The sequence below is a fragment of the Cebidichthys violaceus genome, unplaced genomic scaffold (assembly GCF_023349555.1).
Source record: "Cebidichthys violaceus isolate CVI_PGR_0920_01 unplaced genomic scaffold, fCebVio1.0.p SCAF_28, whole genome shotgun sequence".
NCBI classification, from domain to species: Eukaryota; Metazoa; Chordata; class Actinopteri; order Perciformes; family Stichaeidae; genus Cebidichthys; species Cebidichthys violaceus.
The window spans coordinates 1,077,233-1,102,405 of NW_027176461.1; the positions used below are offsets into that span (position 1 = coordinate 1,077,233).

Below are 25,173 nucleotides of genomic sequence, written 5' to 3' on the forward strand. Positions count from 1 at the left end.
GTTTCCTCTTCCTTTGTATTGCAGGAGACGATCAAACAGCTCCAGGAGGAGGTGTCTTGCATTGAAGAGGCACAGTGTGTCTTCAACACCTTCTCAGACTGGCTCAGCACAGCTCAGAATAACTTCAGCACTGTGGCTATCAGTGTTGATGTAGTGGACCGCTTCGCTATGGACAGAAAGATGAAAAAACTAGAGGTACTCTCTCTAACATAGAACACATGCTGTACATAAAATAAGTGCACATAATTACAAACTATTGCTGACTTTTATATATATTATCAGTTTAAATGCCAACAAAAGTTCACAAATTAAAGTTCCAGCGCTACTATCAGACTCAAAAATATGATATCTGTTTAAGAATTAATAACACCGTCCCGTGTACCTTTCAGGCTCTTCAGGCAGACATGGAACAGGGTCACTCTTACTTGAAGACAATGAGGGAGAAGACAGAGAGAGCCATGGCATTCTTAGAGGAGCCTGATGCAGAGCAGCTGAAGGAGGAAGTGGACAGCCGACTCTTCCAACTAAAGGAGTTGATGGAAGCTCTGCGAACAGAGCATAGCTCCCTTGAGAAATGTATCTCACTCTCTAAAGACTTCATGGATAAATACAAGTCCCAGGCCCAGTGGGTGATGGAGACCAAGAACCTTTTAGCATCAAGTGTGGAGCCTAAAGCTGAACTCTACCAGAAGAAGGCTCAGCTAGCAAAGTACAAGGTAACTTGACACTCGTTATTCTTTTTTTTCCATCATGGAAATACAGTGAAAATAAACAGAATGCATTTATCTGCAATATTTTGCTCTCTCTTCATATATGCAGACCATCCAGCAGACAGTGCAGTCTCATGAATCAGCAGTGAAATCTGTCTTTGAGAAAGGAGAGGCCCTGCTCGACACAGTCCATGACCCCACTATAAGTGACAACATGAAAAAGCTGCAGGCTGACTACCAAGATCTCTGTTTAGCAGCTAAGGTATGGACACTATATGTTGGATTATTTATTAATGTTTTTTGATCTGTGTTGTTATAGCGATTGGCTGTGTGTTGTATTTTAGACTCAGGTCCAAAACCTTGTTGAGTGGGTGAAGGAGCACGAGGATTACAACAGTGAATTGCAAGAGGTTGAGAAGTGGCTCTTACAGATGTCCAGTAGACTGGTCACCTCAGACTCCATGCAGACCAGCGGTATGGAGATGGCAACTCAGCAACTTGCCCGACACAAGGTGACCTATACCATACTGTCCTACAATTTTTTACTGTAAAATGAGTGCACTTTACATTTTTACATGACTTCAAATACTTTGCAGTTTACAATTACATGGATGACTTTCGGTGATATTTGTATTGAAACACCCGACTGTTCTTTTTCAGGCAATAATGGAGGAGATTGCCGGTTTTGAGGAGCGTCTCACCAGCTTGAAGCAGAAAGGAGAAGGTCTCATAGCCAGCTGTACAGACCAAGTTCAAGCTAAGATAAGTCAACAAGTCCAGGCTCACCAACAGGGAACCAGAGATAGCTACTCTGCCATTTGCAGCACTGCCCAGCGTGTAAGTAATACAAGACAACATTGATCATATATCTTCTCGCTATTCCTAGAAAGGAAACCTCTCCATTTGATAATAACATTTTAAGATATATGTTAGTTAATGTCTTACCTCACCTTGTTTAACAGGTGTACCAGAGTCTGGACCGGGAGCTACAGAAATACGTTAACCACCAGGACACTCTCCAGCAGAGCCAGACCTGGCTCTCCACAGTGCAGGAGGAGCTTCAGCTCAACGATCAGGGGCCGTCGGGTCTGCAGGAAGCACTAAAGCAGGTGCAATGTTGCCCACTCTCGGAAAGCAATGGTGGCGACAAGTTATTTTTTTAATGATTTATCTTAAATAATTGCTTTTGCACACACAGGTGAAGCACTACAGGGCCCTTCAGGAGCAGGCCAGCACTTACCTGGACCTAGTGTGCTCTGTGTGTGACCTGTCTGATGATGCTGTGAGAGTGACCGCTGCTCAGGTCCAACAAGTCAAACTCACGGTCAGTAATCGTTACTTCCTTATCCATTGTATGAATCTATGACAATTAGTGCATCATATTAATGACTCATAAAAACTGATTGTAATTCCATGAAAAAAACAATGTTCTTGATTCTATGTTGACAAATAAAAAATTTAATTCTGGCACCTAGTCCAATAAGTGCTGGATTTAAGACGTACTATGGCGAGTTCATATACCCTTCAAAAATTCTTTCATCAGTCAGTAATAAACAAGCAGAATGACATTCAGTGTGATTGTAACTGTTCTGTGAAAATATAAATAGTGGTATAGAATGTTGTGTTTTTGATTATATTCAGGAAGATTCTGCCAATATTGACTGTAGGAAGGTGTAAATATTTTTTTCCAGATAGAGGAAAGGATGTCCAGTGCACAGGAGCTCTCGGAGGGCTGGAGGGAGATCAAGGAACAGAAGCAAGATCTGACCAGCCTGTTTCAGGATACGGAGCAGCAGCTCCTCAGCCTCTCCAGAAGGCCTGCAGAGTTGGAGACCAAGATAGCTCAAAACATGCTGTCTCAAGCCAAAGTAGGAAACATTATCAGAGCGGCTGATCCTTTGACAAGGCACACAAAGGGGAACTCTTTCATCCTCATCAAGCTAATTTTTCATGCTTATATAGATAAAGATATACTGTATGTCTACATGTGCTTTTTACCTCAACTATACAGTACAGTGATTCTAAATATGATTCTGGTGGTTATGTTGTTATTATTATCTAATACAACACTTTGGCTTGGATTGCATAGGGATTAGAGAGAGATCTGCTGAGTCTTTGGATGTATTTATGGTTAACATCCAGTATATTGCTTGTCACACAGGAATGCAGCCAGCAACTGCAGTCTAAACAGAGTATCCTGACCAAGATGACGGAGACTGTGAGCAGATTGACTGGTGGCCAGGACTCTCCAGAACATGCAGAGCTTGACTGTCTGGGCCATTCCTGGCTCGAGCTCTGTCACCAGGCCAACAAGCTGCAGATCCAGAGAGAGGAGGACCTGCAGAGGTCTAAAGAATACCATGACTGTATCACTGCAGTGGAGGCGCTGTTTGAACAGGTGTCCAAGGAGTGGGACAATCTGGCCAGGTGTGTTTGTACATCAAGTATTAAAATGAGTCATCACATACTGCTGTGGTCTGATTCTAATAATCTCCTGATAGGACCAAAGCCAATAATCGTAAATAGATTAGCTCTACGTTAGACCATTTGTTTATCATTACACAAGTCTGAGCTGAAGGCTATCATTGAACATCTTGGGAACTCATTTTAAAAATATTCTTTGTTTAAATATAGTTGTATTTCAGTTCTCTAGATCAAAACATGTACTCCTTACATTGTCATATATTCTACACAACACTTGTTTAATTAATTTGTTATCTTTTTACGTCTTACAGAACGGATGCTGAAAGTTCATCTCAGCATTTGGAGGCATTACGGAAGCTTGCAGTAACTCTGGAAGAACAAAAAGGAACTCTTGAGGACCTTAAGGAACAGAAACAAAAAGTCATCCAACATTTAAACTTGGATGACAAGGAGCTGGTAAAAGAGCAGATCAGCCACTTTGAGCAGCGATGGTCTCAGATGCAAAACCTAATCGAGAGGAAAATCCAAGACTCAGTGGTGACCCTGGAAGATATGGGCCAAGTAGAGGCCCGTCTGAGAGAGGCTCGGGACTGGGCCGAGGAGCAGAAGCCTGCCCTGTCTGAGGCCATGAAAATGAGTCCTCCCCCTGAGCTGGCTCAGAGCTTCCTGTTTGACCACCTGAGCATCTGCAGTGAGTTGGAAGCCAAGCAGCTCCTGCTGGCACAGGCCATGGTCGATGCTGACAGGGTGCTGGCCCGGCTGGGCCTCAGTGAACGGCAACGTCTCCAACATCTTATTGTCGACACTCAACATGAGGTGGAATCTCTGAGTGTGAAGGTTGTGCAGCGCAGAAAACATCTCAGCAAGGCATTCACAGAGAGAACGCAGTTCCTGATGGCTGTGAGTCAGTCCATTTCCTGGGTCCAGCAGAACGAGAAGAAGGCTCAGGCTGAGGAGTACATTGCTTTGTTACCTGATGACCTGGCCAAGCAGGTCAGAACGTGCAGGAACATCCAAAGCAGCCTGAAAGCCTATCAGAGCGAGCTGACCTCCTTGTGGTCTCAGGGGAGGGACCTAATGAGGGATGCCAGCGAGGAAGAGAGGAATGAGATTCTTACAAAGTTGCAGGAGTTACAAAACATCTTTGACAAAACATTACATAGATGTGGCCAGAAACTACAGGAGCTTGAAAAAGTACTTGTTTCCAGAAAGTATTTCAAGACAGACTTGGAGAAAATATGCCTGTGGATAAAACAAGCTGATATAGTCACATTCCCTGAGATCAATCTGATGGTTGGAGATGCTGAATTGGAAGCACAGCTACTTAAGTATCAACAGATAGTCGAGCAGGCAATTGAATATGAGAATCTTCTCCTAATTGTACAAAGAGCTGGCCAGGAAATATTGCCCAGTCTGAATGAAGTAGACCACTGCTATTTGGATGAAAAACTCAACACGCTCCCCCAGCAATATAATAGCATATTAGCACTAGCCAAAGAAAAACAGGAGAAAATCCAGCAGGCCATTCTCACGAGGAATGAGTACACCTCTTTCATAGATGTCACTCATAAAGCCCTGAAGGAGCTTGAGGAACAGTTCAATAATCTGTGCACACAGCCTGTAGGGCTGCAAACAGAAGAGGTTGTCAGTTTGCAGAGTGATTACAAAATGATCCAGGCAGACCTAGGCAACCTCGGTCTAGCTGTGAGTGAACTGAACCAGAAGAAAGAGGGATTTCGTAGCACTGGTCAACCATGGCGCCCGGAGGAAATGACCCTGCTTGTGAGCCTGTACAACGGCCTAAAGAGGTTGGTAGAACAGAAAGTAGAGCATCTGGAGGAAACCTTGGAGTCGTTTGAGGACCACAAGGCAATGGCTATGCAGGTTGACTCTGAGTTAAAGGCCACAAAAGAGCAGCTGGTAAAAGTCAACGCTGAGACGCAGTCAGCTGAGGAGAGGCTGAAGAACTACCACGCTCTGGCAGGGAGCCTCCAGAGTGCCAACTCCCACTTGTCAAGGCTCATGGAGCAGATGGACACTCTTGCACCACGCGTGGAGCAAGCAGCCCATGATGCCTCCAAGGAGCAAGTGGTTCTGTGGCAAGACGAGCTGCGATCTTTGCAGGCTGCAGTAGGTGATCTGATTGAAGAGTGTGAGAACAGGTTTGTCCAAAGTAAGGACTTTGAGACAGAGATGAAAAGGACCCTGGACTGGCTGCAGCAGGTCAGGGATGACCTGGGCTGCGCTGTGATTGTGGATGTGAGGGTGGAGAAGGTGCAAGAGGAGATCAGAAAGCAGCAAATCATGCAGGAGGAAGTACAGTCAAAACTGAGAATAGTGGCTGCTCTTAGTAGCAGAGAGAAACAGCAGTTTGTCAGCGCAAATGAGCTTGTACCAGCCCACGTAGATACAAGCCTAGAAGAAATGGCAAAGCTGCAAGCAGATGTTCAGAAAGCACTGAGCTCCAAACAGGTGGGACAATATCACATTCAATATTCTATAAAACATGTTCATAATTGTAGTGAAATGCTTTATCTGTAATGCTGTTTCGTATAGTTACCTCAATGCTTATTTACAGTATTTGATTTGTCAGAGTTGTTGAGAAGCATCAAAATAATTGCATTCATGGTAGAACGTTTTTTTTATAAAGATTTGTTTTATTGAAAAATGAATGATGCTCAATTTACAGAGCAGTAGCTCTATGTTAGCTATATAAACGTTTCCTTTCATGCATGAAAAATAAAATTCATAAGCATACAGATACATGCAAATATACAGTACTTGTAGAAAAAAATAGTCATTATAGAAATAATAATGATACGACAACTGAAATATATATTCAAGTAAAATGGGGATAATGACATATAAGACATAATAAACCTAACCTGTATTAAAAGGAAACATTAACTAAAATAAAAGTAAGTAAATAAATACACACATATACATATAGAAAATAAGTATTGAAATTAAAAATGTTTTTATATAAATACAATAAACATGTAATAATAATGGAAGAGAGGGGGAAAAAAACTGAATCTGTATTTTATATATCAATATTAAAAAGTGTTGGTTTTTTTTCATCATTTATTTTGTGTTAAGATTACTCTGGAGGAAGCCCTGGGGTTGTGCCAGAAGTACCACTTCAGGATGCAGTCAGCCTGTGAATGGCTGGAGGACGCTGTGTCCTTCCTGCAGCAGGCCAGCCTGGGTGTGGACGTGGAAAACTATGAGGAGTGTCTCCGACAGCAGGGGGACATCATGGCCACAGAGCAGGAGTTCCTCAGCCACTTGGAGGAGCTGCAGGCCCTGCTGCCTCACCTGGAGAACCTGGTCAACCCCAAAGCTAAAGATCAGCTCCATGTGAGCGTGGAGTCAGCCGAGCAGAGAGGCGTGGAGGTCCGAGATCAGCTCCAGTGTCACCAGGATGTCCTTCAAAGGTAGTGAGAACAAAACTGTGAAGTTGCATGTGTAATATACCGTGACAATACACAAGCATTTTATACTTTGACATTTTTTGTTTTTCTCAGCTGTGTGGCTCAGTGGAAGTCTTACCAGGATTCAAGGCAGACTGTCATTGAGCTCATGAATGAGGCTGAAAAGAAGCTGACTGAATTTTCCACTGCAAAGGCAGCCACAAGTCAAGAGGCTGAAGATAAGCTATGCAGACATCGGGTATGAGAGGCCAAAATAAAAAGGCATTTTCCATTTGAAAAATGGGTGGGGCTTCTATGAATGCTGTGCACTTACTTACTTACTCACTCAATTGTGTCTTACTTTTTCAGTCCCTTGTCTCACTGGTGAATGGCTTCCAAGAGAAGCTGAGTGGTTTAGAGGAGCAAGCTGCCCAGCTGGAGCTGGTGGGGAGTGATGCCAGCAAGGCCACCATCAGTCGCTCCATGACCACTGTGTGGCAGCGCTGGACACGACTACGCAGCGTGGCACGGGGACGAGAGCGAGTACTCGAGGACACAGCGCAGGATTGGAGGACTTTTAGAGAGAAGGTACAAAGACAAGATGATGACAGACAATAATTAAATGAAAATATTTCTGTACCAGAAGCTGAACTAATCATTAATGTACAGATGGTGAAGGTGAGAGCAGTCTCTGATGAGCTCCAAAGTCGTTTCCCGGACAGTGCCGTGGAGAAGGCTTCCAAAGCCACCCTGCAGTCTCTGTTGGACCAGCATGAGTTATTGAGCCAAGACTTGGAGAGAGAGCTCTCCTCCCTCACACTGCTGCGCCAGTACGCTCTCAGCCTGCTGCACGATGTGGAAGTGCCTTCACCAACAACTGAACAGGATGAGCGGCCCAGCCTGAAGGAGATCAGAGCTGTTCAAGACCAAATGGAAAGGTAGAGACAAGAGGTTGTTGCAAGGTTGTTGCATTTAACAAGAGCTTATGTCTTAAGATAACATCAAACTAGTGGTATTGTTTTAATGGACATGTTTTAATGGACATGTTTTAGATAGATAGTTTGATTCAAATTAAAAATAAAAAATTAATTTGCCATTATTTTGATTGAAAACATTCTCAACTATTCAGAAATCAAGATGACTATATTCTGTCATTCAGAATTTCAGTAGAGTAATTTTCTCTTTGCCTCCAGCCTCCTGACACAATCCAGGACCAAGCGGGCTCAAACAGCTCAGGAACTGAGGGACAGAGAGGAAGTGGAGAAGGAGCTTAGCGTCGTAAAAGCCTGGATCCAGGAGACCAGGGAGCTTCTTCTCAATCCCACACCAGACATTGATTCTCTGCTGCAGGAGCTTGAGGTATATCTCATATCTAAAAACATTAATATCAACTCTCTGATCTTCCAGTCATCATTATTATTTCTGAGAAAGGTTACATGGGTCCTCCATTTGTTGCGTTTAGGTTGTACATGGAGAAGTGATCACTTATCGTCAGAATGTGGATAAACTAGCAGAGCAGCAACAAAGCAAGTATCTGGACCTCTACACCATATTGCCCTCTGAAATCTCCATGCAGCTGGCTGAGGTCTCACTTGCATTGGGTGCTATTGAGGACCAGGTACAGTATAATTTAAAAAGCTTTCAATGTAAACAATATCTTAATGGAACTCTTTATATTTTGCATCATCTTAATTGTTAGCCTATGTCAATTTCATAAGGGAACTCCAACAATATGTTTGTAGTCATATGGCATTTGTTGACATTTGTTCTAGGTTCTTTCGAAAGAGAGAGAAATTCAGAAAACCCGAGAAATAAAAGAGGACTTCAGCTCTAGAATCCATGACGTCTCTGAGAAACTCAAAGTAATCTCAGCTAAATTCAAGGAAAAATCTCCTGACGTTGATCATGCCAAAGAAGAGGTCAAGGTGGGGTAGCTTACTTTTGCTTGAACCTACTGTGAATGTGTAGTTGATACAGTTTGCTGAGAAATTCTGATGTTTTTTGTTTTTTTTACATTTCTTCAGAGCCTGGCTGAGGACCTGGACAGTTGCGGTCACACCCTCTCAGATATGGATGCTGCTGTTCAAGAGTTTGGCCGCAGAAACCCCCTACTGGCCAAACAGCTTAGTGATGCCATCAGCAAGCTATCGGAGATGCATCACCACACAACACGGCTAGCAGACTGTAGGAACAACTGGCTCAAAAAGGTTTGCGTTTACAGGTCTCCTATACAAATGCAAATGTTATTTTATGCTACAACATTCAGAAAAGGTGATGCTGGTAAGCATTCTTTTGTGTTTTTGCTTTAATGGCCTTTTTCTTATCTTGGCTCCTCAGGCTGTCTGCTATTTAGATGAGTATAATGAGATGCTGGACTTCATTGTGAGGTGGTCGGAGAAAGCCAAAAGCCTGGTGAGAGCAAACATCATCTGGAACTCCTCTGTTCATCTGCAGGAGCAGATACGAATGTATCAGGTGAGTTCAGGATCCAGACCGGCATTCCCATGGGATCTATTGTGATATACAACTACAGCATTTCAGCTTTTTAAGAAGTGTTATTGGGCTCCTAATATTTAGAAACATGGACATGGTTTGGGCTAGACATGTAAGGATTTTTACCAATGCACATATTTCATAAAAGACACATGCAGGGAATAAGTTGCCTCTTCCCACCAGGAGACCATACCACACATGCCTTTCATTCACTGCATTGTTGCCCTGTTCTTTAGGCTGTCCTTCGTGAGTCTCGGGAGCTCCATGGAGACCTGGAATCAATGGCGGAGAAAGTGGATCTCTTATCTGAGGTGCTGCAGGTCGAGTCTATGAGCCAGCAGGTTTGTGAACTTAGTCGACACACTGAGGAGCTTCAGCAATGCATCAAGACACGACTGCAGAGCTTGGAGGATGCAGATAAGGTACAGAGAAAAAAAAGACTTATTATCTATTACTTGATTGTAACATTTACAATCGTGTTTTAATTATATTTGACTAGTAGAATTTCCCTTAATGAGTTTGAGTACTTGTATCTCATACCTTACAGTGATAAATACACTGTATAATTGACTCATGTATTGTGTGTCCTCAGAGTATGGAAGCCCTGGAGTATGAAGTTAAGGCCCTACATGTTGCTCTGGAGCAGGTCCAAGCCACACTGACCTCACCAGAGTTGGCACGCCAGAGCCTCAAAGAACAGCTGGCTCAGAGACAGGTAACCACACCACATTAAAATAATCCATACTATGTCCTGTGATTTGTCAGAAAGCACCTTGGATGCTTACTTTGCATATTAAAGCTTGCTAACTGTTTCACACAATGTAAACTTTCCCTGTTTCTGCAGCGTCTGTTGGCAGATATGGAAAGCTTCAAGCAGCAGGTGCAGGCAGTGCAGCTGTGTCAGAGTGCTCTGCGGGTCCCAGAGGAGGTGATGCCCAACCTTGCCATTTGTCGCACAGCGCTGCGTCTGCAGCAAGAGGCCAGTCAGTTGCAGCACGTGGCCATTCAGCAATGCAACATCCTACAGGTACAGTAGGGGACACTATTGCTGCAGCATAGTAACGCCATATTGTCCTGCATTGTCACATAAATCTGTGACTGTAGAAAGGCCCGGCTAGCAGCTTGAGTCACAATGCTGCCAAGTAAACAAGCTTTAAGATGATTAAAGAAGATTTTACTTGAAATGAAAGATTCATTATGGTTCTCTGCATGTTTTAAGAAGTGTACTCTTTTTAAATTCTGCAAAAAACAACTTGGAGGTTGAATCTGTTCATCTGACAGTAACAAAGCAATTTCATTCTCGATCCAGGAGGCAGTGGTGCAGTACGAGCAATATGAACAGGAAGTGAGAGACCTACAGGGGCTGATAGAGGAAGCACATCGTGTGATTCAGGACCGACCGATTCCCACAAACAACATCCAGGAGCTACAGGCCCAGATCCTTCACCATGAAGTACAATATATTAATTCACGTATTTAACCCACTGTAACCCAGGATAGGTCATCAGGGCAATGCAGGCATAACAAATAAAGTGTGACATGCTTGCATGTGTTCATAAGTTTATTATGCATAACTGCATAATAAGTTGCAATTTTTTTTATTTTGAATAGGAACTGGCCCAGAAGATCAAAGGTTACCAAGAGCAGATCGCCTCACTGAACTCAAAATGCAAGATGCTGGCAGTGAAGGCCAAGCATGCCACCATGCTGCTGACAGTGAGTGATGTGGAGGGACTGCCTGAGGGGCTGCAGGAGATGGATGGGGAGAAATCCAAGAAGTCTTCAGCACAAGCTTTTATGGTAAGAGAACAGAATATAGCACATAACAAAGTGGTGCTCACTGTTTGCTGTGACTGTTTGCTGGCATTGCCTACTTAATAAACTCATTCTGCTATTTCTGGCTCAAGCTTAAAGAGTTTTTGCCTGCTTTTATTATAAAATATGTGTTTTTAAAAGGTGCATTGCCACTTTTAACTAAAAAACACATAGCATATTATTAATCTTTCCCAATCCATCTTGCATGTGTGCTCTTCTGTTAATGTTTCTTGCATGGCGTGTCAGATGACGGCTGGCCGCTGTCACACCCTCCTGTCTCCTGTAACTGAGGAGTCTGGGGAGGAGGGCACTAACAGTGAGGTTTCTTCTTCTCCTCCTGTCTGTCGCTCTCCTTCTCCCATCACTTACACTGAAGCCACTATAACCAAGGTATCTGCCTTCACTCTTCCTCTTGAGCCCTTTTTTCAGTCATTCTGGTCTTTCAGATAAATTCTACATACTTTGTGAAATTTTTATTTTTTTCAATCTAGACGATGAATACTCTTTTTCTCTTTTATCTGTAATCTTTCCTGTTAACTCGGTAATTAAATTAAGCACGCTCAATTAATAAATGCAATTAATAAAAGAAGAAGGCAAAAACAAACTCCATATCTATTCTCTGCCTGCACCCGCAAGCTCATCATGACTGACAGTGAATTAGTGGCTTTATAGAAGTATTTCTATCTGCCATCTGTTTCATAACTAATTTCTCTTAACTGCTGATGGCACTTTTTGAATGTTTTTTTTAGATGGGAAGAGGAACACTCACAAGAGCTCCAATCCAAGAATTATATGACCCGTCATTTGAGTCCGTGGCCAACTTAGATGACTTGCAGCGCTCATGGGAGACTTTAAAGAATGTGGTATGTGTACAACAAGACATCAGCTTGGTAGTTTGTTGAATCTCAGTGACTGTTTTCAGGATAAGCACTTTTAAATTGTCCGCTTGATCTTCCAACAGATCAGCGAGAAGCAGAGGTCTCTGTATGAAGCTCTTGAAAAGCAACAGCATTACCAGGGTTCACTTCAGTCAATCTCCTCCAAAATGGAAGCTCTGGAGGCCAAACTGAGTGAGCCTTTGGAGGCAGATAGAAGCCCAGATAGCCACGTTAAGGCACACAAGGTGAGTCATTGCAGTACAATAAAGGTTTGATGGAAAGAGCTTTTCATAGTTTACAGTAAAACATTATTCATCTCGACATTACATCACTGTTACACTATACTAACTAACTAGTTTGTTGAAGCTAAATGGATTGAAAAAGGAACTACTGCTCCGTCTCTAATATCCAAATTTGTGAAATGTATTGTATTGCATTCAGTCACAGTATCTACATGCCTCAAAAAGATGATACTTTCATTTGACCAACATATAAATGAAAATACAGTCAATAAATATGCAGAATGCAACACCTATAACAATGTTTTTCACTCCAGGGTCTGATAAAAGAGATCCAGAGTGTGCAGGAGGAAATAGACAGGCTGCAGACAAGCTTCACAGAGGATCTGGCCTCTGATGCTGTGGACTCAGACGTGGCTGACCAGCTGGCCATGCACTCCTCCCTGGCTGTGTTAGCTGAGAGGATGGCCACTATCCACATGAAGGCTTCAGGGAAAAAGCAGATATTGGAGGTATTTTTTGTTAATGTTGTAATATAATGTTGCCACTACAGTAATATTAGCTAATAGTTTGGCTTTATTGTTAAATTAATTTGTATTTCTCTATTACTGAATTATTAGACTGTTGTGATGAGTAAAATGTGATGTACTTTGCCTCAGGAGCGCATTAGTGACCGTCTGGAGGGTCAGCAGCAGGAACAGGCCATACAGCTCTATCACACCCAGGCAGACGACCTGGACCTGTGGTTGACCAGAATGCGCAGTGCTGTAACCTTTATCCTTGAACCTAAACCTCTAGAGGAGACTGATATGGAGGATCAGTTTTCTGAGTGTCAGGTAAGAGCTCCCCCTGCTGTTCAGTCAGAGCAATGGATGCAAACAACATATTTGAATTATTATATGAATTAATTTATGAATCTCACTATGAGGTTGCTTAATAACATATATGGCATAGCAAATTGTCAGGAATAGCAATACTGTGCTGGAGTACTTTTGGAGTATTTTTTTCTAGTTGTTCAGTCATTGTTTCTGGTCAGCACACTAATGCAAATTTGCCAGTGGATTAATTACATCCGTCTTGTACTTCAATATATTTAGTTTCCTTTATCACATATGGATCATCCCAGCAGGACAGGAAGTGTCCAGTGGGTAAACAAGAGCATTAGAGGAGTTAGAGGGTCATTCAGATGGCTGGGCTCCTAAGCGACTGTAGCACTAGTCTTAAGAAGATTATGCAGATGTCTCTGTTTGACTGCGGCCTGTTAGCAGCATAGGGCGGAGTTGTCAGAGGTTGTAGCTTTCAGACGATTAATAGATCCCACTTCTGGGATTGGTGTTGGTGATGAAGCTGCTAGAATATCCAAGTAGGTGAATCCTAGAGAATGGGGAGCGTAAGGCGGGAGGGAGGGGGAGTTACTCTCTGCCTTAGAAAGACCTGTTGAAGCTATCGATAGCAGAGTAGCAGCAATGCTTTAGAAAACAAATGTATCTTCAAACTTTGGCACAGCATTAACTGATGGGCGTCGTCAACCGGTCTGGACTTAGAATGCTGATCTGTAGATGAGAATTAGTTTTGAATGTGCACATGAGCATGTATGCTGTAGAGCATGGAGCGTGAAGGATTAGTGGTAATATGTTGCACAGGAGACGAGGCCGGAGAGGTGGGCCAAGGATGAGAGCAGAGGGAGAGCTCTCACTGGCCTGTGGCTGAGGAAAGCTGCTGGTGTAGGGGGTTCAGCCAGACCCTGACCCCCCGTCTGTCTGGAAGGTCTGTTGTGTAGAGAGAGGAGCTGCTGTAGGTGCTGAGACACCATGTTTGAGCTGGCCTCTCTCCTCCTGCTGCTGCAGAACATGCTGCTGGAGATTGAGGAGAAGGTGCTGGCCCTGTCAGAGCTGTCCATGCACAGTGAGAACCTGCTGCTGGAGGGCCGGACAGAGACCAGAGAGGACGCTGAGCAATTGGCCGGGAAGTTATGCATGCTGAAGGGCAGCCTGTTGGAGCTGCAGAGGATGCTACAAGACAAGCTGATTGACATCCAGGTGAGGTGGCTACATGCTTTCAGGGCTGATATACACTAATGTGTGTGTAAGTGGTACCGAACTTTTCTCAATAGTTCCTTTACACTGCATTTTATTGCAGGGTAAACACAGGTGTAATTTATAAAATTATTTATGGTCCTGTTCAATTTAGTGTGTCAAAATCATTCCTGTTAGCCAGCATGCACAATATCAGAGCCCTGATTCACCTAAATGGAGCAGGGTCATAATTAGTGTCATTAATTACACCTTTGTTTACCCTGCAATGACATGTAAAAATGGCTGCTGTGAAAAGGGCCTATACCATATCATATTAAGCTCAGTCCCCACTGTGGGTACCTTGTTTACAATGTAAAAACAGTTTCCAAAATCACATTTTTCTTTCTAACTGCACTATAACTGCACTATAAAGAATATTTTATAATCTGACTCACATCACCATATTTATTAGAACATCATAATACAATAGACTGACCTAAGTGTCTAAGTCCATTTGTTATCTATCTACCGACTAAGCATAACAGAAGATGAAAAGAGAATATTGAATATTTGTCTTACTAAAGCACCTTTCTTCACACCCACCGACAAATTTGCAAACTTTTGAATAAAAAATTAATTACAGTGTTTGATAGTTGTGCTTCCTTGCTGATGTGTATTACTTAAATATGTTCTAATACATTGTCTGGTCCTCCAGGGCTCTCTGCAGGAGCAGGAAGACAGTGAATCAGACTCCAGCCTCTCTCAAAGTCCCAGTATGCAGGATTGGCTGGTCCAAGCCCGGACCACACGTTCCCAACAACACCAGGACAGTCTACTGAGACAGAGGGTACATTTTCAAATAGATTCTTGTTTCCTTGTTTTAGTACTCAGTACGCATGGGCATGCAGTGTACAGCGGCTGGCTAAAATTATAATCTCCTTTCTAAAATGATTTCCAGTCCAATCTAAACTGTTTTACATGTTTGCTTTTTAGGAACTGGAGGAGCAGCTTGCAGAACAGAAAAAGTTGCTTCAGTCAGTGGCCAGCATAGGAGAGGAGATCCTCATCCAGCAGGCCTCGCCCAGCAGTGCCAGGTATTTTATATAAAAGTGTAACTCAAATCAAGTAGGTTGAATGTTAAGTTAACATATATAATGATTCCTGTGACAGATTTCAAATGGAACATTCATTAATTCATGTTTTTGTCACCCACCGTGCAGTACATCAGAGCCATTTTCACCAGCAGCTTTGGTTGAGAGGGAATCTCAGGCTGCTAGAGAGCAGATGAGGCAGAAATGGGAGAGCTTGAGACTAGAGCTCAAAACTAAGCTGCAGCTCCTGCAGAAAACCCTGGAGCAGGACCACAAACAGCCGGTACAAATCCTGTTGTGTTGTTATTGTTACCATAAAGTAGAAGTAAAGTGTATTCACATTGTTGTTGTTGTTGTTGTTATCAATTTCTAAAGCCAGGGACTGTTGTTGACTGTCCGTCGTTTTATTTTTTGCAGGTTTACTCCAGAGCTTCTCGCATGACCACGGCTGGATCACTGTTTAAAGGAGAAACACAGGCTAACAAATCCTCCCTGAATACTCTGTATGATAGCTTCAGACAAACAATGGAGGACATGACCACTCAGGTTTGACTATTTCTCTCACATTTGAATCCATTCTATTGCAACATAAAAATATGTAGTTGAACGTGTGTCAATGGAAATTTGCAACACTCTTGTGTGTACATAGTCCGGTGGTGGTGAGGCACAGGTGGCGCAGATGGAACAGCAGCTCTACACAGCTGTGTCATCCACCTCCTCCTGGCTGGATGGTGTGGAGAACAACGTCTTCTCTGGCTCAGTGCTGCTGGTCGAAAACCCAGAGACCCAGCTACAAAAGCAGGAGGTACAATCAGGCATATTTGTGCTGCTTCTTTAATTATTGCAGACATTTTTAAATAGCAAATCTGGTAGTACCCATGTTCAGTCAAAGTTCAGTGGAAAATCTCCACAAGAAGTGGATGAATTATACAGTGATACTGTTGCTGGAGTTTAAAAAACGCTGACAATTAAAGTAACAGTTTATCTACTCTATGGATATAATCTTTTTTTACATTTTTAAATCTTCCTACCTGTTTCTGATCTTTCCTCCAGACCTTAGAGAACGATGTGAGGCATGTCACAGAGGAGGTGAAGCTCAGCCAGGCTCTGCTAGCTGGGTCTTCAGGATTGAAACAAGAGGACCGATCGCTGCTCGAGGACAACCTTGACTGCTTGAAAGAGAGATTGGGAGCTCTGGGTTGCGCCCTGGGGCAACGCTGTGACCACATGAGGACCAGAGCACATGAGCTCACAGCCTACCAGGTCTGCACATGAAAATGTCTTTATATTGTATCTGTATTATGTTTATCATAACTCCATGCACCTCAATTTAAATGTTCTATAAATTGTCTTTTGTCTAATACAGACTGAGTTGCAACTTCTCCAAACTGCTTTAATCGAGACAAAGTGCCAGATCCTGCAGGCTTTAGCTGGAGCCATGGATAGACCAGCCTCAAAACAACTGGAGGTAAGGAAAGCTTTGACATAGACATTCACACAAACACTGCTTGTCCCCATCAACTCTTACAGAACAATACATTATTGTGAATGCCATTTTTCTTAGGTTATTTCCAGTGCCGAGGAGAGCCTGAAAGACTTTGAACAGAGGATTATGGAGCTCAAAACCAGAGGAGCAGCACTACAGACGGATCAGATATCAACAAACAAAATACTGAAACTCCAGGTAATGTATATCACTGAGAAGCTCTCACTAAAAGTTGTTCAGTCTGATAACCATGCTGCAAAAGCTGCTCTGTCTAACTTTTACTTATTTATATTCTTTGCATGTGTTTTCAGGATTCCTATGAGGAGCTGGTGATGACGGTGGGTTCCCGGCGCAGTGGGCTGAACCAGAACATGGCTCTGAAGGAGCAGTACGAGCGTGCTCTGCAGGACCTGACTGACCTGGTGGACACAGCTAAAGACAAGATGGCAGCCGATCAGAGGATCATTGCCAGCTCTGTGGAGGATGTCCAGAATCACCTGGACAAACACAAGGTTTGGTCAACTTGGAGCTCAGTTAAGCTGAGAAAGGCTTAAGGAATATTTATAATCAACAGTGTGAAAACATAGCTATTAATGCTGGAGATACACTATTGCTCAATGATGTGTTTGTGTGTGTGTCTGATTGTGTTTTCTAGGAGTTCTTCCAGGGTCTGGAGTCCCATATGATTCTAACGGAAACGTTCTTCAGAAAAATCGGCGTCCTGATGCTTCCCAAAGAGAGTCAGGCCCTGGAGGAGACACTGGCTGAGGCTCAGAGCGTCCTCAAAGAGGCACACAGTAAAGGAGTTGAGCTGGAGTGTATCCTGGAGGTGAGAGAAACAATACTATTTGTGTTGACCATGATTTTCTTTTGAAAGCATACTGATATAGTAAATCTGGGGAAATTATTTAAATTTGCTGTTAATATATGTTTCTAACTTAAAAGGAATAGAGAATAGTTACTTATGCTTGAAAACTAAAGCTATTGAAGATTATCTTACACACAATGTATTGGAAAGCGTTTCTTTCCTCTATGATAGAGAGAGAGCACAGCAGCTGCTTTAGTGTTACAGTGTCTTTATCTAAGGTTTACTTGTCAGCTTTCATATATCCTTTGTAATCTTTTTTTCAGACTTGGTGCCGCTTGGTGCAGGATTACCAAAGTCTGAACCACCAACTGGAGGCAGTAGAAGGAAATATTCCAACTGTTGGCCTGGTGGAAGAGACTGAAGAAAGACTCATGGACAGAATTTCATTATATCAGGTACAAGGTGACATCAGTGCAGATTTTAGGATATGGCATAATGATCCTAAATAGTCTCCATTGGCCTCCTTGTTTTGTTACGATACCGTCAATAAAGTAGGAATTTGATCTGTGGCCTTTTTGTTTTCCTCTCTGAGCTTTTTGGTATAGTGCTGTTTTACTATGGGAAAATTAGCTTTACTTTTATTTAATTCACTCACTCAGTCTCACTCACTTTCTTCACCCAAACCTTCTCAGCTGGTTCCACTCCAGCTACAATGTCACTGCTCTAAGATTTAGTTGTCTGCCCCTCTTCCATTCTCTGTAAAGGGTCTGAAGGGCAGACTGACAGAGTACCAGCACAAGCTACACCAGGTACTGGATGAGGGCAAACATCTCCTGCTGTCAGTGTGCTGTCCCACTCTGGAGAACCAACTCGCGCTGCTGGGGGAACACTGGCTCAATAACACTAGCAAGATCAACAAGGAGCTACAGCGCCTGGAGCAAACCCTAAAACACTGGACCAGGTCAGAAATACATCAGAATCAGAACTTTTTTTTCAGCCATCAAATCCATATGGTATGCCATAGGGACACTGAAAAACATTATCTTTAAGTAGGGTCTTTAAAATGGGGAGCTTAGCAAACAAAGACTGCACATGTGATTTCTGAACTGTCATTGCATGCCATTGTTCTATGATTGTATTGTGGTTTTCCTCTAGGTATCAGAGGGAGTGTGCAGAGCTTAGCGAATGGCTTCAGTCTGCTCTGGAGCGTCTGGAGTTTTGGAATACGCAGGCGGTGTTAGTCCCACAGGAGCTGGAAACTGTCAGAGACCATCTCTCTGCTTTCCTTGTGAGGCTACAGTTTTTATTTGTTTTCTTTTGCATTTTGTATCTTTATTGATCCGGAGATTCAGGCTTTTAGCCAACAGCAGCAGTGGTGCAACTAGTAGACATTTATACAGATTTATACCCAACCGTGGTGCTTTGTGGCAACGGTGCTCATAACTGAGCCGCCATACTGCATATGGAGCCATATGCAGGCCCATACAACTATATTCACATGCAAGACTGTGTCAATGTACAGTAGTTTATATATACACTACAGTGTACAATTTAAACAATATACTATGCTCTGTATTCACACTGTTACAGCATATGCTTCTTGTATAAGAGCATACTTTTAATGTAAAATAATAGCATTTTTGAAAGATGTATAATTATTAGTGTAAATTGCATATTTTTCATAATTGTACCAGTGTTAGTAGCAGTGGTGGAAGAAGCACTCAGATCTTTCACTTTTTTAAATGTATAAATACCACATTTTAGAAATACTCTGTTACGATTAAAAGTCCTGCATTAAAAATCTTAAGCAAAAAAAGTATTAGCATTAAATTAATTAGCATAATAACCACATTTTACAAATTTCCCCCTGGGGATGAATAAAGTATAAATCCATCTATCTATCTATCTATCTATCTATCTATCTATCTATCTATCTATCTATCTATCTATCTATCTATACCAAAAGTAAAAGGACTCATGATGCAGAATGGCCCATTTCAGAATGACATATTGTATATTATTGGATTATAATTATTGATGCATTAGTGTTTCAGTGGGTAAAGGTGGTACTACTTTTAGGGTAGTTTAATCTATATTATTACATCACAATTTATTTGTTATACTTTGTTTTAATAATCAGAATCTAAAAAGTAACGTATAAGTAATTTAAGTTATAAGATAAATGTAGTGCCTTTGAGATGCAGTGGAGTAGAAGTATAAAGTAACAAAAATGTAAAGTATAGCACAAGTTCTTCAAATTGTACTTTCATAAATGTACTTATTTCACCACTGGTCAGTAATGGTACTTATCATGGATGCATTAGTAGTAATAGTCTTGCTGTGTCATCTGCAAAAATCTATAAAAGTATTTAATATCATCATAAGATAAACCTTTGATTGCATACTAGCTGTTGCTTCTTGTCCCCTTCTGTCTCAGGAGTTTTCAAAGGAAGTTGAAGGCAAGTCCAGCCTGAAGAGCTCAGTGATAACCGAAGGCAACCAGCTGCTGCGTCTGAAGAAAGTGGACACGGTGGTGTTGCGGTCTGACCTGGCACGCATTGACACTCAGTGGACTGAGCTGCTCACACGCATCCCAGTGGTCCAGGAGAAGCTGCATCAGGTATCGTCACATGCAGCGCGACTGAGCAGGCTTAGCTGCTCCAGAGCAAATAGGATTACCTCTTTCTGCTGCTTCACTCCTAGACAGAAGTTTTCACACAAGGTTGCATGTGCGTGTTTTTTCCCTGGTTGTTTAAAATGCTGGTTCAATGGGTTTCATTTTTCCTCAGATCCAAATGGAGAAGTTGGCCTCCCGCCACGCCATTTCTGAGCTGTTTAACTGGATATCATTGATGGAGAATGTCATTGAGGAGAATGAAGAGAACCTAAAGAGTGCAGTGGGGTCAAATGTGATTCAGGACTATATGCAAAAACACAAGGTAGTGGACTTCATACTGATTTTTAAAATGTATTTTTGATAGAACAATGTGTGCCAGCTACATAATCTTTTGGTAATTTTCTAAATATGATGGATGTAAAAGTTTTTTTAGGGTTCACAATCGTTGAACATTAAATATTTCTATTATATTTTCTAGCTACAAAGTAAGAGGACTATTAAGACTATTAAAGAGGATGTGTGTATGTCCAAAATGTAGATAAACTTGAGCATGATGTCATGCATGATTCTAGTTGTGAATCTGTGACAGCCATTTTAATTTGGAATAAACTCTTCTTTTCTCCAATTCAGGGTTTCAGAGTAGATTTGAGCTGTAAGCAGCTGACTGTGGACTTTGTCAACCAGTCAGTGTTGCAGATCAGTGGTCAGGATGTGGAGAGCAAGCGCAGTGATAAGACAGACTTTGCTGAGCGTCTGGGAGCCATGAACAGACGCTGGCAGGTCCTGCAAGGCCGCATCAATGAGAGGGTGAGGACATAGGCACCGATACTGGATAATGAAAGGGAACAGCCATTATTTTACAGTGTAATTTGTATAAAATACTTGCAGATTCAGTTTCTGGAGAGCCTTTTGGAGATGTGGTTGGAGTATGAGAGCAGCGTTCAGGTCCTGAAGTCCTGGATGGCAACTCAGGAAGAAAGGTTAAAGAGGAAACACCGGATAGAGGATCTAACATCTGTGCAGAATGCTCTCAAAGACTGTCAAGTAGGCTTGTCTTACTGTACTAATACTGATTTATCAAAACACGTAAATACCCCTACATGCTGTTATCATCACATCCTTTAAGTCCATATTGTTAACTTTTAGGAAATGGAAGAGTTGGTGAAGGAAAAAGAGAAAGAACTAGAGAGAGTGGAGGAGCAGGGCTGTGCACTTGTCCAGAACAAGACCGATGAGGCCTGTGCTATAGTCATGGAGACACTCCAGGGTGTCAATCACACCTGGGCTAACCTGGACCACTTGGTAATCTCCTCTGTTCTCTTTCTACTCTGTTTTCTATATGGTACATTGTTAACACCCATCTATTCTGCTCGGCTCAGCTCTGTCTGGTTCTGTCCGTTTTGGCCTGGTCTCAATAATTTACTGAATGTCACTGTGTGTTTTTATTTTACTTCTAACAGATTGGGCAACTAAAAATCAGTCTGAGGTCAGTGCTTGATCAGTGGAGTCTTTACAAGCGGGCTTCAGAAGAGATCAATGGCTACCTGATGGAGGGAAGGTACTCTGTATCTCGTTTCCGCCTCCTCACGGGATCCCTGGAGGCTGTTCAGCTGCAGGTGCAAAGTCTACAGGTATGTTAGGATGAAGAGGCTTTTGATTTATTTTACCTGCCAGCTGGCCTGTTGTCACCCAGAGGAATTTGTTTACATTGATTTCATTAATCTTGTTGTGATGAAGTTGACATACTGTATATATTACTCATCAAGGGAATCTTTCTCTCAAAAACGCTTTATTCTTGCTGGTGAATTAAGCACTGTATTTTTCTGTTACCTGTGAAGGATTTGCAAGAGGAACTGGAGAAACAGGAGAGCGGTCTAAGAAAGTTTGGTGCTGTGACCCACCAACTGCTAAGGGAGTGTCACCCTTCAGTATCAGATTCTCTCAACAACGCCCTTAAGGACGTCAATGCAAGGTGATCATGAAGTAGAAAGAAAGTACAATTGTTCACTGATCGAGGTGCACTTTTTATTCTTTTCATTGTCTCTTACATTGATCCATGTCATATTTGCAACCAGATGGACCGGCCTGCTGGAGGAGATTGCGGAGCGTCTGAGAAGCAGCAAAGCCCTGCTTCAGCTATGGCAGCGCTACAAGGAGCTTCACGAGCAGAGCTGCAGCAGCAGCCAGCTGCAGGAGGAAAAGGCAGACCAGCTCCTCAAGCTCGCCTGCAGCAAAGACATCGCTGACGAGGAAGTGTCCGACTGGATCCATGAATGCAGCGTGAGTGAGGCCACAGCTGTGCCACTGTTGACTCATTTTGCATCTAAACAATTATTCAGTATTTGTCTGTATGTGTTTTACGGCCTTATTATGAAAGCCAGTTTGCCACAAATAATTAAATTGTTTCTGTGTTGCTGCAACATGGTTGCAGAATGTTGTTTATGTTCCTCAAGTGAAATAAATAGATAATACGAATTATTTCTCCTGTGTTCCTCCCATTTGATTCCATGTAGGGTTTTGTTTTTTAGTTTTGAATGAAAAAAAATACTTTACTCAAAATTGTATTTGTGGTTTGTCTCAGGAGGTGCTTCGGTCTCAAGCTCCAGTGCAGGCCTCCCTGCAAGTTCTCCAACAACTGGGAGAGCAGCTGAAACAGCAGGTGGACACATCAGCAGCATCTGCCATCCAGTCAGATCACCTCTCTCTCACCCAGCGGCTGGCTGCTGTGGAACAGGCCCTCACCAGACAGCTCACCACACTGCAGGTACAGAAAAGGCTTTGTAACTAGTTTTGACTTCACGTTGTCCATTTTAAGTAGTCAGTCATCCAGTCAGAATCATGAATTTTACACTTATGGATTGCTGATGTTTGTCTTCCACACTAGACTGGAGTTCAGGACTATGAAATCTTTAACGATCAGCTGGATTCACTGGGGCGCTGGATAGTTGAAGCTGAGGAGGCTCTGAAGGTGCAAGATCCCAACGGCTCCACCGACCCGACAGTGATCCAAGACCACATGGAGGGGCTCAAGGTTTTTTTTTTTTACTTTTGTCAGTTTGAAATAATCTATTACTGATTGTCCTGTAATTGAGAAATGTAACATTTCTCTCTTGTCCTCTACAGAGGCTCATGCTGAAATTCAGCAGTATGGCTCCTGAACTGGAGCGTCTTAATGAACTTGGTTACCGGCTCCCTCTCAACGATTCAGAGATCAAGCGCATGCAGAACCTCAACAGGAGCTGGTCTACAGCCTCAGCACAGACCTCAGAAAGATTCAGGTATGACCTATGAAAGTTTCAAGACAACATTTAAAACACCACAGATGTTCAGTAAAGGCCAATGTCCAATGTGACTGAGATGATGGAATGGGTGGACATTAAAACTATGTATTTTGTTCGCTCCTTGTAGCAAACTCCAGTCCTTCCTGCTGCAGCAGCAGACCTTCCTGGAGAAGTGTGAAACATGGATGGAGTTCTTGGTACAAACGGAAGAGAATCTGGCAGTGGAAATTTCTGGGAACTACCTGAGTTTGATGGAGCAGCAAAAAGCTCATGAGGTTAGAGTTCCTTTTGAAGTAAAATACTCGTAGCTGCTTTTTAAATTTCATAATCATTAATCCTCAATATGCTGTCTTTTAGTTATTCCAAGCCGAGATGTTCAGTCGCCAGCAGATCCTCCACTCTATCATCAGCGATGGACAGAAGATGTTGGAGCAGGGTCAGGTTGATGACAGGTAAAGAGCCCAAAATCACATTGTTTGTAATCTGTTAGTTTAATATTGTATACAATTTTACTATGAGTGGAAGATTGCTAGACCTTGTAAATCAATTTTCTCTTTGTTTACCACAAAAGAAATCTATCATAAGCCTTCCTTTGACAATTACAACTTCCCTCTCCTGCAGAGATGAGTTCAACCTGAAGTTGGCTCTCCTGAGTAACCAGTGGCAGGGCGTAGTGCGGCGTGCTCAACAGAGGCGAGGCATCATTGACGGTCTGATACGACAGTGGCAGCGCTACAGAGAAATGGTGGAGAAGCTGCGTAAATGGCTGGTGGAGGTCTCCCACTCTGCAGAAGCCCTTCAGGCAGGGACTGCCGTGCCTCTGCAACAAGCCCGGTCCATGCTGGACGCTGTCCAGGTATGTAATGTAAAAACTTAGAGAGTACACATCTCATCATACATCTCGGATTTATATTGGTGGTGCTGGACAGAAAGACACACATGTTATGTGTAGTCCAGCCACTAATCTCGCCAGAGCAGACATTCATCTTTGTTAGGGTGACTATGCAGTGGATTCTGGCAAAAATACTCTTAAGATCAAAATCTTGTTCAATAGCATCTCATTTTTCTTGATGTGATAAACTCCACCTATATAAGAGGTAACTGTAATAACTCCATATGTTGGTCGGGCAGGAGATTGACAGGTCTGTGTGATTGTGCTTTCTGGTTCAGCTGAAGGAAAAGGTGCTGCAGCGTCAGCAGGGCAGCTACATCTTGACAGTGGAGGCTGGCAGACAACTGCTCCTGTCGGCTGATAGCCGGGCGGAGGTGGCCCTGCAGACAGAGCTTACTGATATCCAGGAGCGATGGAAACATGCCAGCATCTGCCTGGACGAACAGAAGAAAGAGCTTGCCACCTTGTTAAGGGTAAATCAGACAAATTGCCAGCAACTTGTGGAGTACAGGAGAATCTCAGGGGACATTGATTTGATACTATTAATGTATTTGCATTATAGGTGCAAGTTTGCATGCTTTGCTTTTGGGTTTTTTTAAGTTCAAAAATCTTTTACTTGTGGTTTAAATGATGAATGTCAAACAAGTCTAGAGAAATGTATGGAAAAACAACTATTATTTTGCTGTTTAATTCTAAATTATATAGTACATTGTTTGTGTAATGTGCAGGACTGGGAGAGGTGTGAGAGGGGTATTGGTGGATCACTGGAAAAACTTCGAGCCTTCAAACGGCAGCTCTCTCAGCCTCTTCCTGATCACCACGAGGATCTGCAAGCTGAGCAGATGCGCTGCAGGGTAAAAAGCTTTACATTACATAGAAATTTTACACAAAGGAAACATTATATACCAATAACACAAGGCTGAATCAGTATAGAGTTATTTGTCCCACCCGTTGAGCTGAATATTAAATAGATTTAATTGACATAGTTGTTCAGGACATAAGCTGTTAAAC

At 42.6% G+C, this 25,173-nt stretch overlaps 1 protein-coding gene across 13 annotated transcripts in view; it reads left to right on the plus strand.

The window, feature by feature from the left end:
• The window catches only part of syne1b (spectrin repeat containing, nuclear envelope 1b), a 76,195-nt gene that overhangs the window by 38,549 nt on the left and 12,473 nt on the right, over positions 1-25,173 (plus strand). For 12 of the 13 annotated variants that reach the window (XM_068721488.1, XM_068721501.1, XM_068721500.1 and 9 more), the window contains 59 exons: positions 25-195; positions 390-716; positions 820-972; positions 1,055-1,222; positions 1,371-1,547; positions 1,673-1,819; positions 1,909-2,034; positions 2,402-2,578; positions 2,872-3,137; positions 3,446-5,606; positions 6,234-6,571; positions 6,662-6,806; positions 6,917-7,135; positions 7,217-7,485; positions 7,741-7,906; positions 8,010-8,165; positions 8,320-8,472; positions 8,572-8,754; positions 8,885-9,022; positions 9,277-9,462; positions 9,633-9,755; positions 9,885-10,067; positions 10,350-10,493; positions 10,652-10,840; positions 11,102-11,245; positions 11,605-11,718; positions 11,817-11,978; positions 12,290-12,484; positions 12,632-12,808; positions 13,820-14,011; positions 14,703-14,834; positions 14,981-15,081; positions 15,208-15,361; positions 15,496-15,624; positions 15,728-15,883; positions 16,132-16,341; positions 16,445-16,546; positions 16,643-16,762; positions 16,876-17,076; positions 17,220-17,393; positions 17,696-17,827; positions 18,137-18,333; positions 18,528-18,660; positions 19,810-19,992; positions 20,162-20,311; positions 20,620-20,796; positions 20,878-21,033; positions 21,136-21,291; positions 21,450-21,620; positions 21,828-21,961; positions 22,065-22,269; positions 22,571-22,753; positions 22,874-23,020; positions 23,113-23,267; positions 23,398-23,545; positions 23,628-23,722; positions 23,892-24,126; positions 24,441-24,635; positions 24,891-25,016. In XM_068721488.1, the coding sequence (XP_068577589.1) occupies positions 25-195; positions 390-716; positions 820-972; positions 1,055-1,222; positions 1,371-1,547; positions 1,673-1,819; positions 1,909-2,034; positions 2,402-2,578; positions 2,872-3,137; positions 3,446-5,606; positions 6,234-6,571; positions 6,662-6,806; positions 6,917-7,135; positions 7,217-7,485; positions 7,741-7,906; positions 8,010-8,165; positions 8,320-8,472; positions 8,572-8,754; positions 8,885-9,022; positions 9,277-9,462; positions 9,633-9,755; positions 9,885-10,067; positions 10,350-10,493; positions 10,652-10,840; positions 11,102-11,245; positions 11,605-11,718; positions 11,817-11,978; positions 12,290-12,484; positions 12,632-12,808; positions 13,820-14,011; positions 14,703-14,834; positions 14,981-15,081; positions 15,208-15,361; positions 15,496-15,624; positions 15,728-15,883; positions 16,132-16,341; positions 16,445-16,546; positions 16,643-16,762; positions 16,876-17,076; positions 17,220-17,393; positions 17,696-17,827; positions 18,137-18,333; positions 18,528-18,660; positions 19,810-19,992; positions 20,162-20,311; positions 20,620-20,796; positions 20,878-21,033; positions 21,136-21,291; positions 21,450-21,620; positions 21,828-21,961; positions 22,065-22,269; positions 22,571-22,753; positions 22,874-23,020; positions 23,113-23,267; positions 23,398-23,545; positions 23,628-23,722; positions 23,892-24,126; positions 24,441-24,635; positions 24,891-25,016 (12,006 nt within the window). The remainder of the gene's footprint in view (positions 1-24; positions 196-389; positions 717-819; positions 973-1,054; positions 1,223-1,370; positions 1,548-1,672; positions 1,820-1,908; positions 2,035-2,401; positions 2,579-2,871; positions 3,138-3,445; positions 5,607-6,233; positions 6,572-6,661; positions 6,807-6,916; positions 7,136-7,216; positions 7,486-7,740; positions 7,907-8,009; positions 8,166-8,319; positions 8,473-8,571; positions 8,755-8,884; positions 9,023-9,276; positions 9,463-9,632; positions 9,756-9,884; positions 10,068-10,349; positions 10,494-10,651; positions 10,841-11,101; positions 11,246-11,604; positions 11,719-11,816; positions 11,979-12,289; positions 12,485-12,631; positions 12,809-13,819; positions 14,012-14,702; positions 14,835-14,980; positions 15,082-15,207; positions 15,362-15,495; positions 15,625-15,727; positions 15,884-16,131; positions 16,342-16,444; positions 16,547-16,642; positions 16,763-16,875; positions 17,077-17,219; positions 17,394-17,695; positions 17,828-18,136; positions 18,334-18,527; positions 18,661-19,809; positions 19,993-20,161; positions 20,312-20,619; positions 20,797-20,877; positions 21,034-21,135; positions 21,292-21,449; positions 21,621-21,827; positions 21,962-22,064; positions 22,270-22,570; positions 22,754-22,873; positions 23,021-23,112; positions 23,268-23,397; positions 23,546-23,627; positions 23,723-23,891; positions 24,127-24,440; positions 24,636-24,890; positions 25,017-25,173) is intronic. The other variant, XM_068721495.1, reaches the window with a different exon arrangement.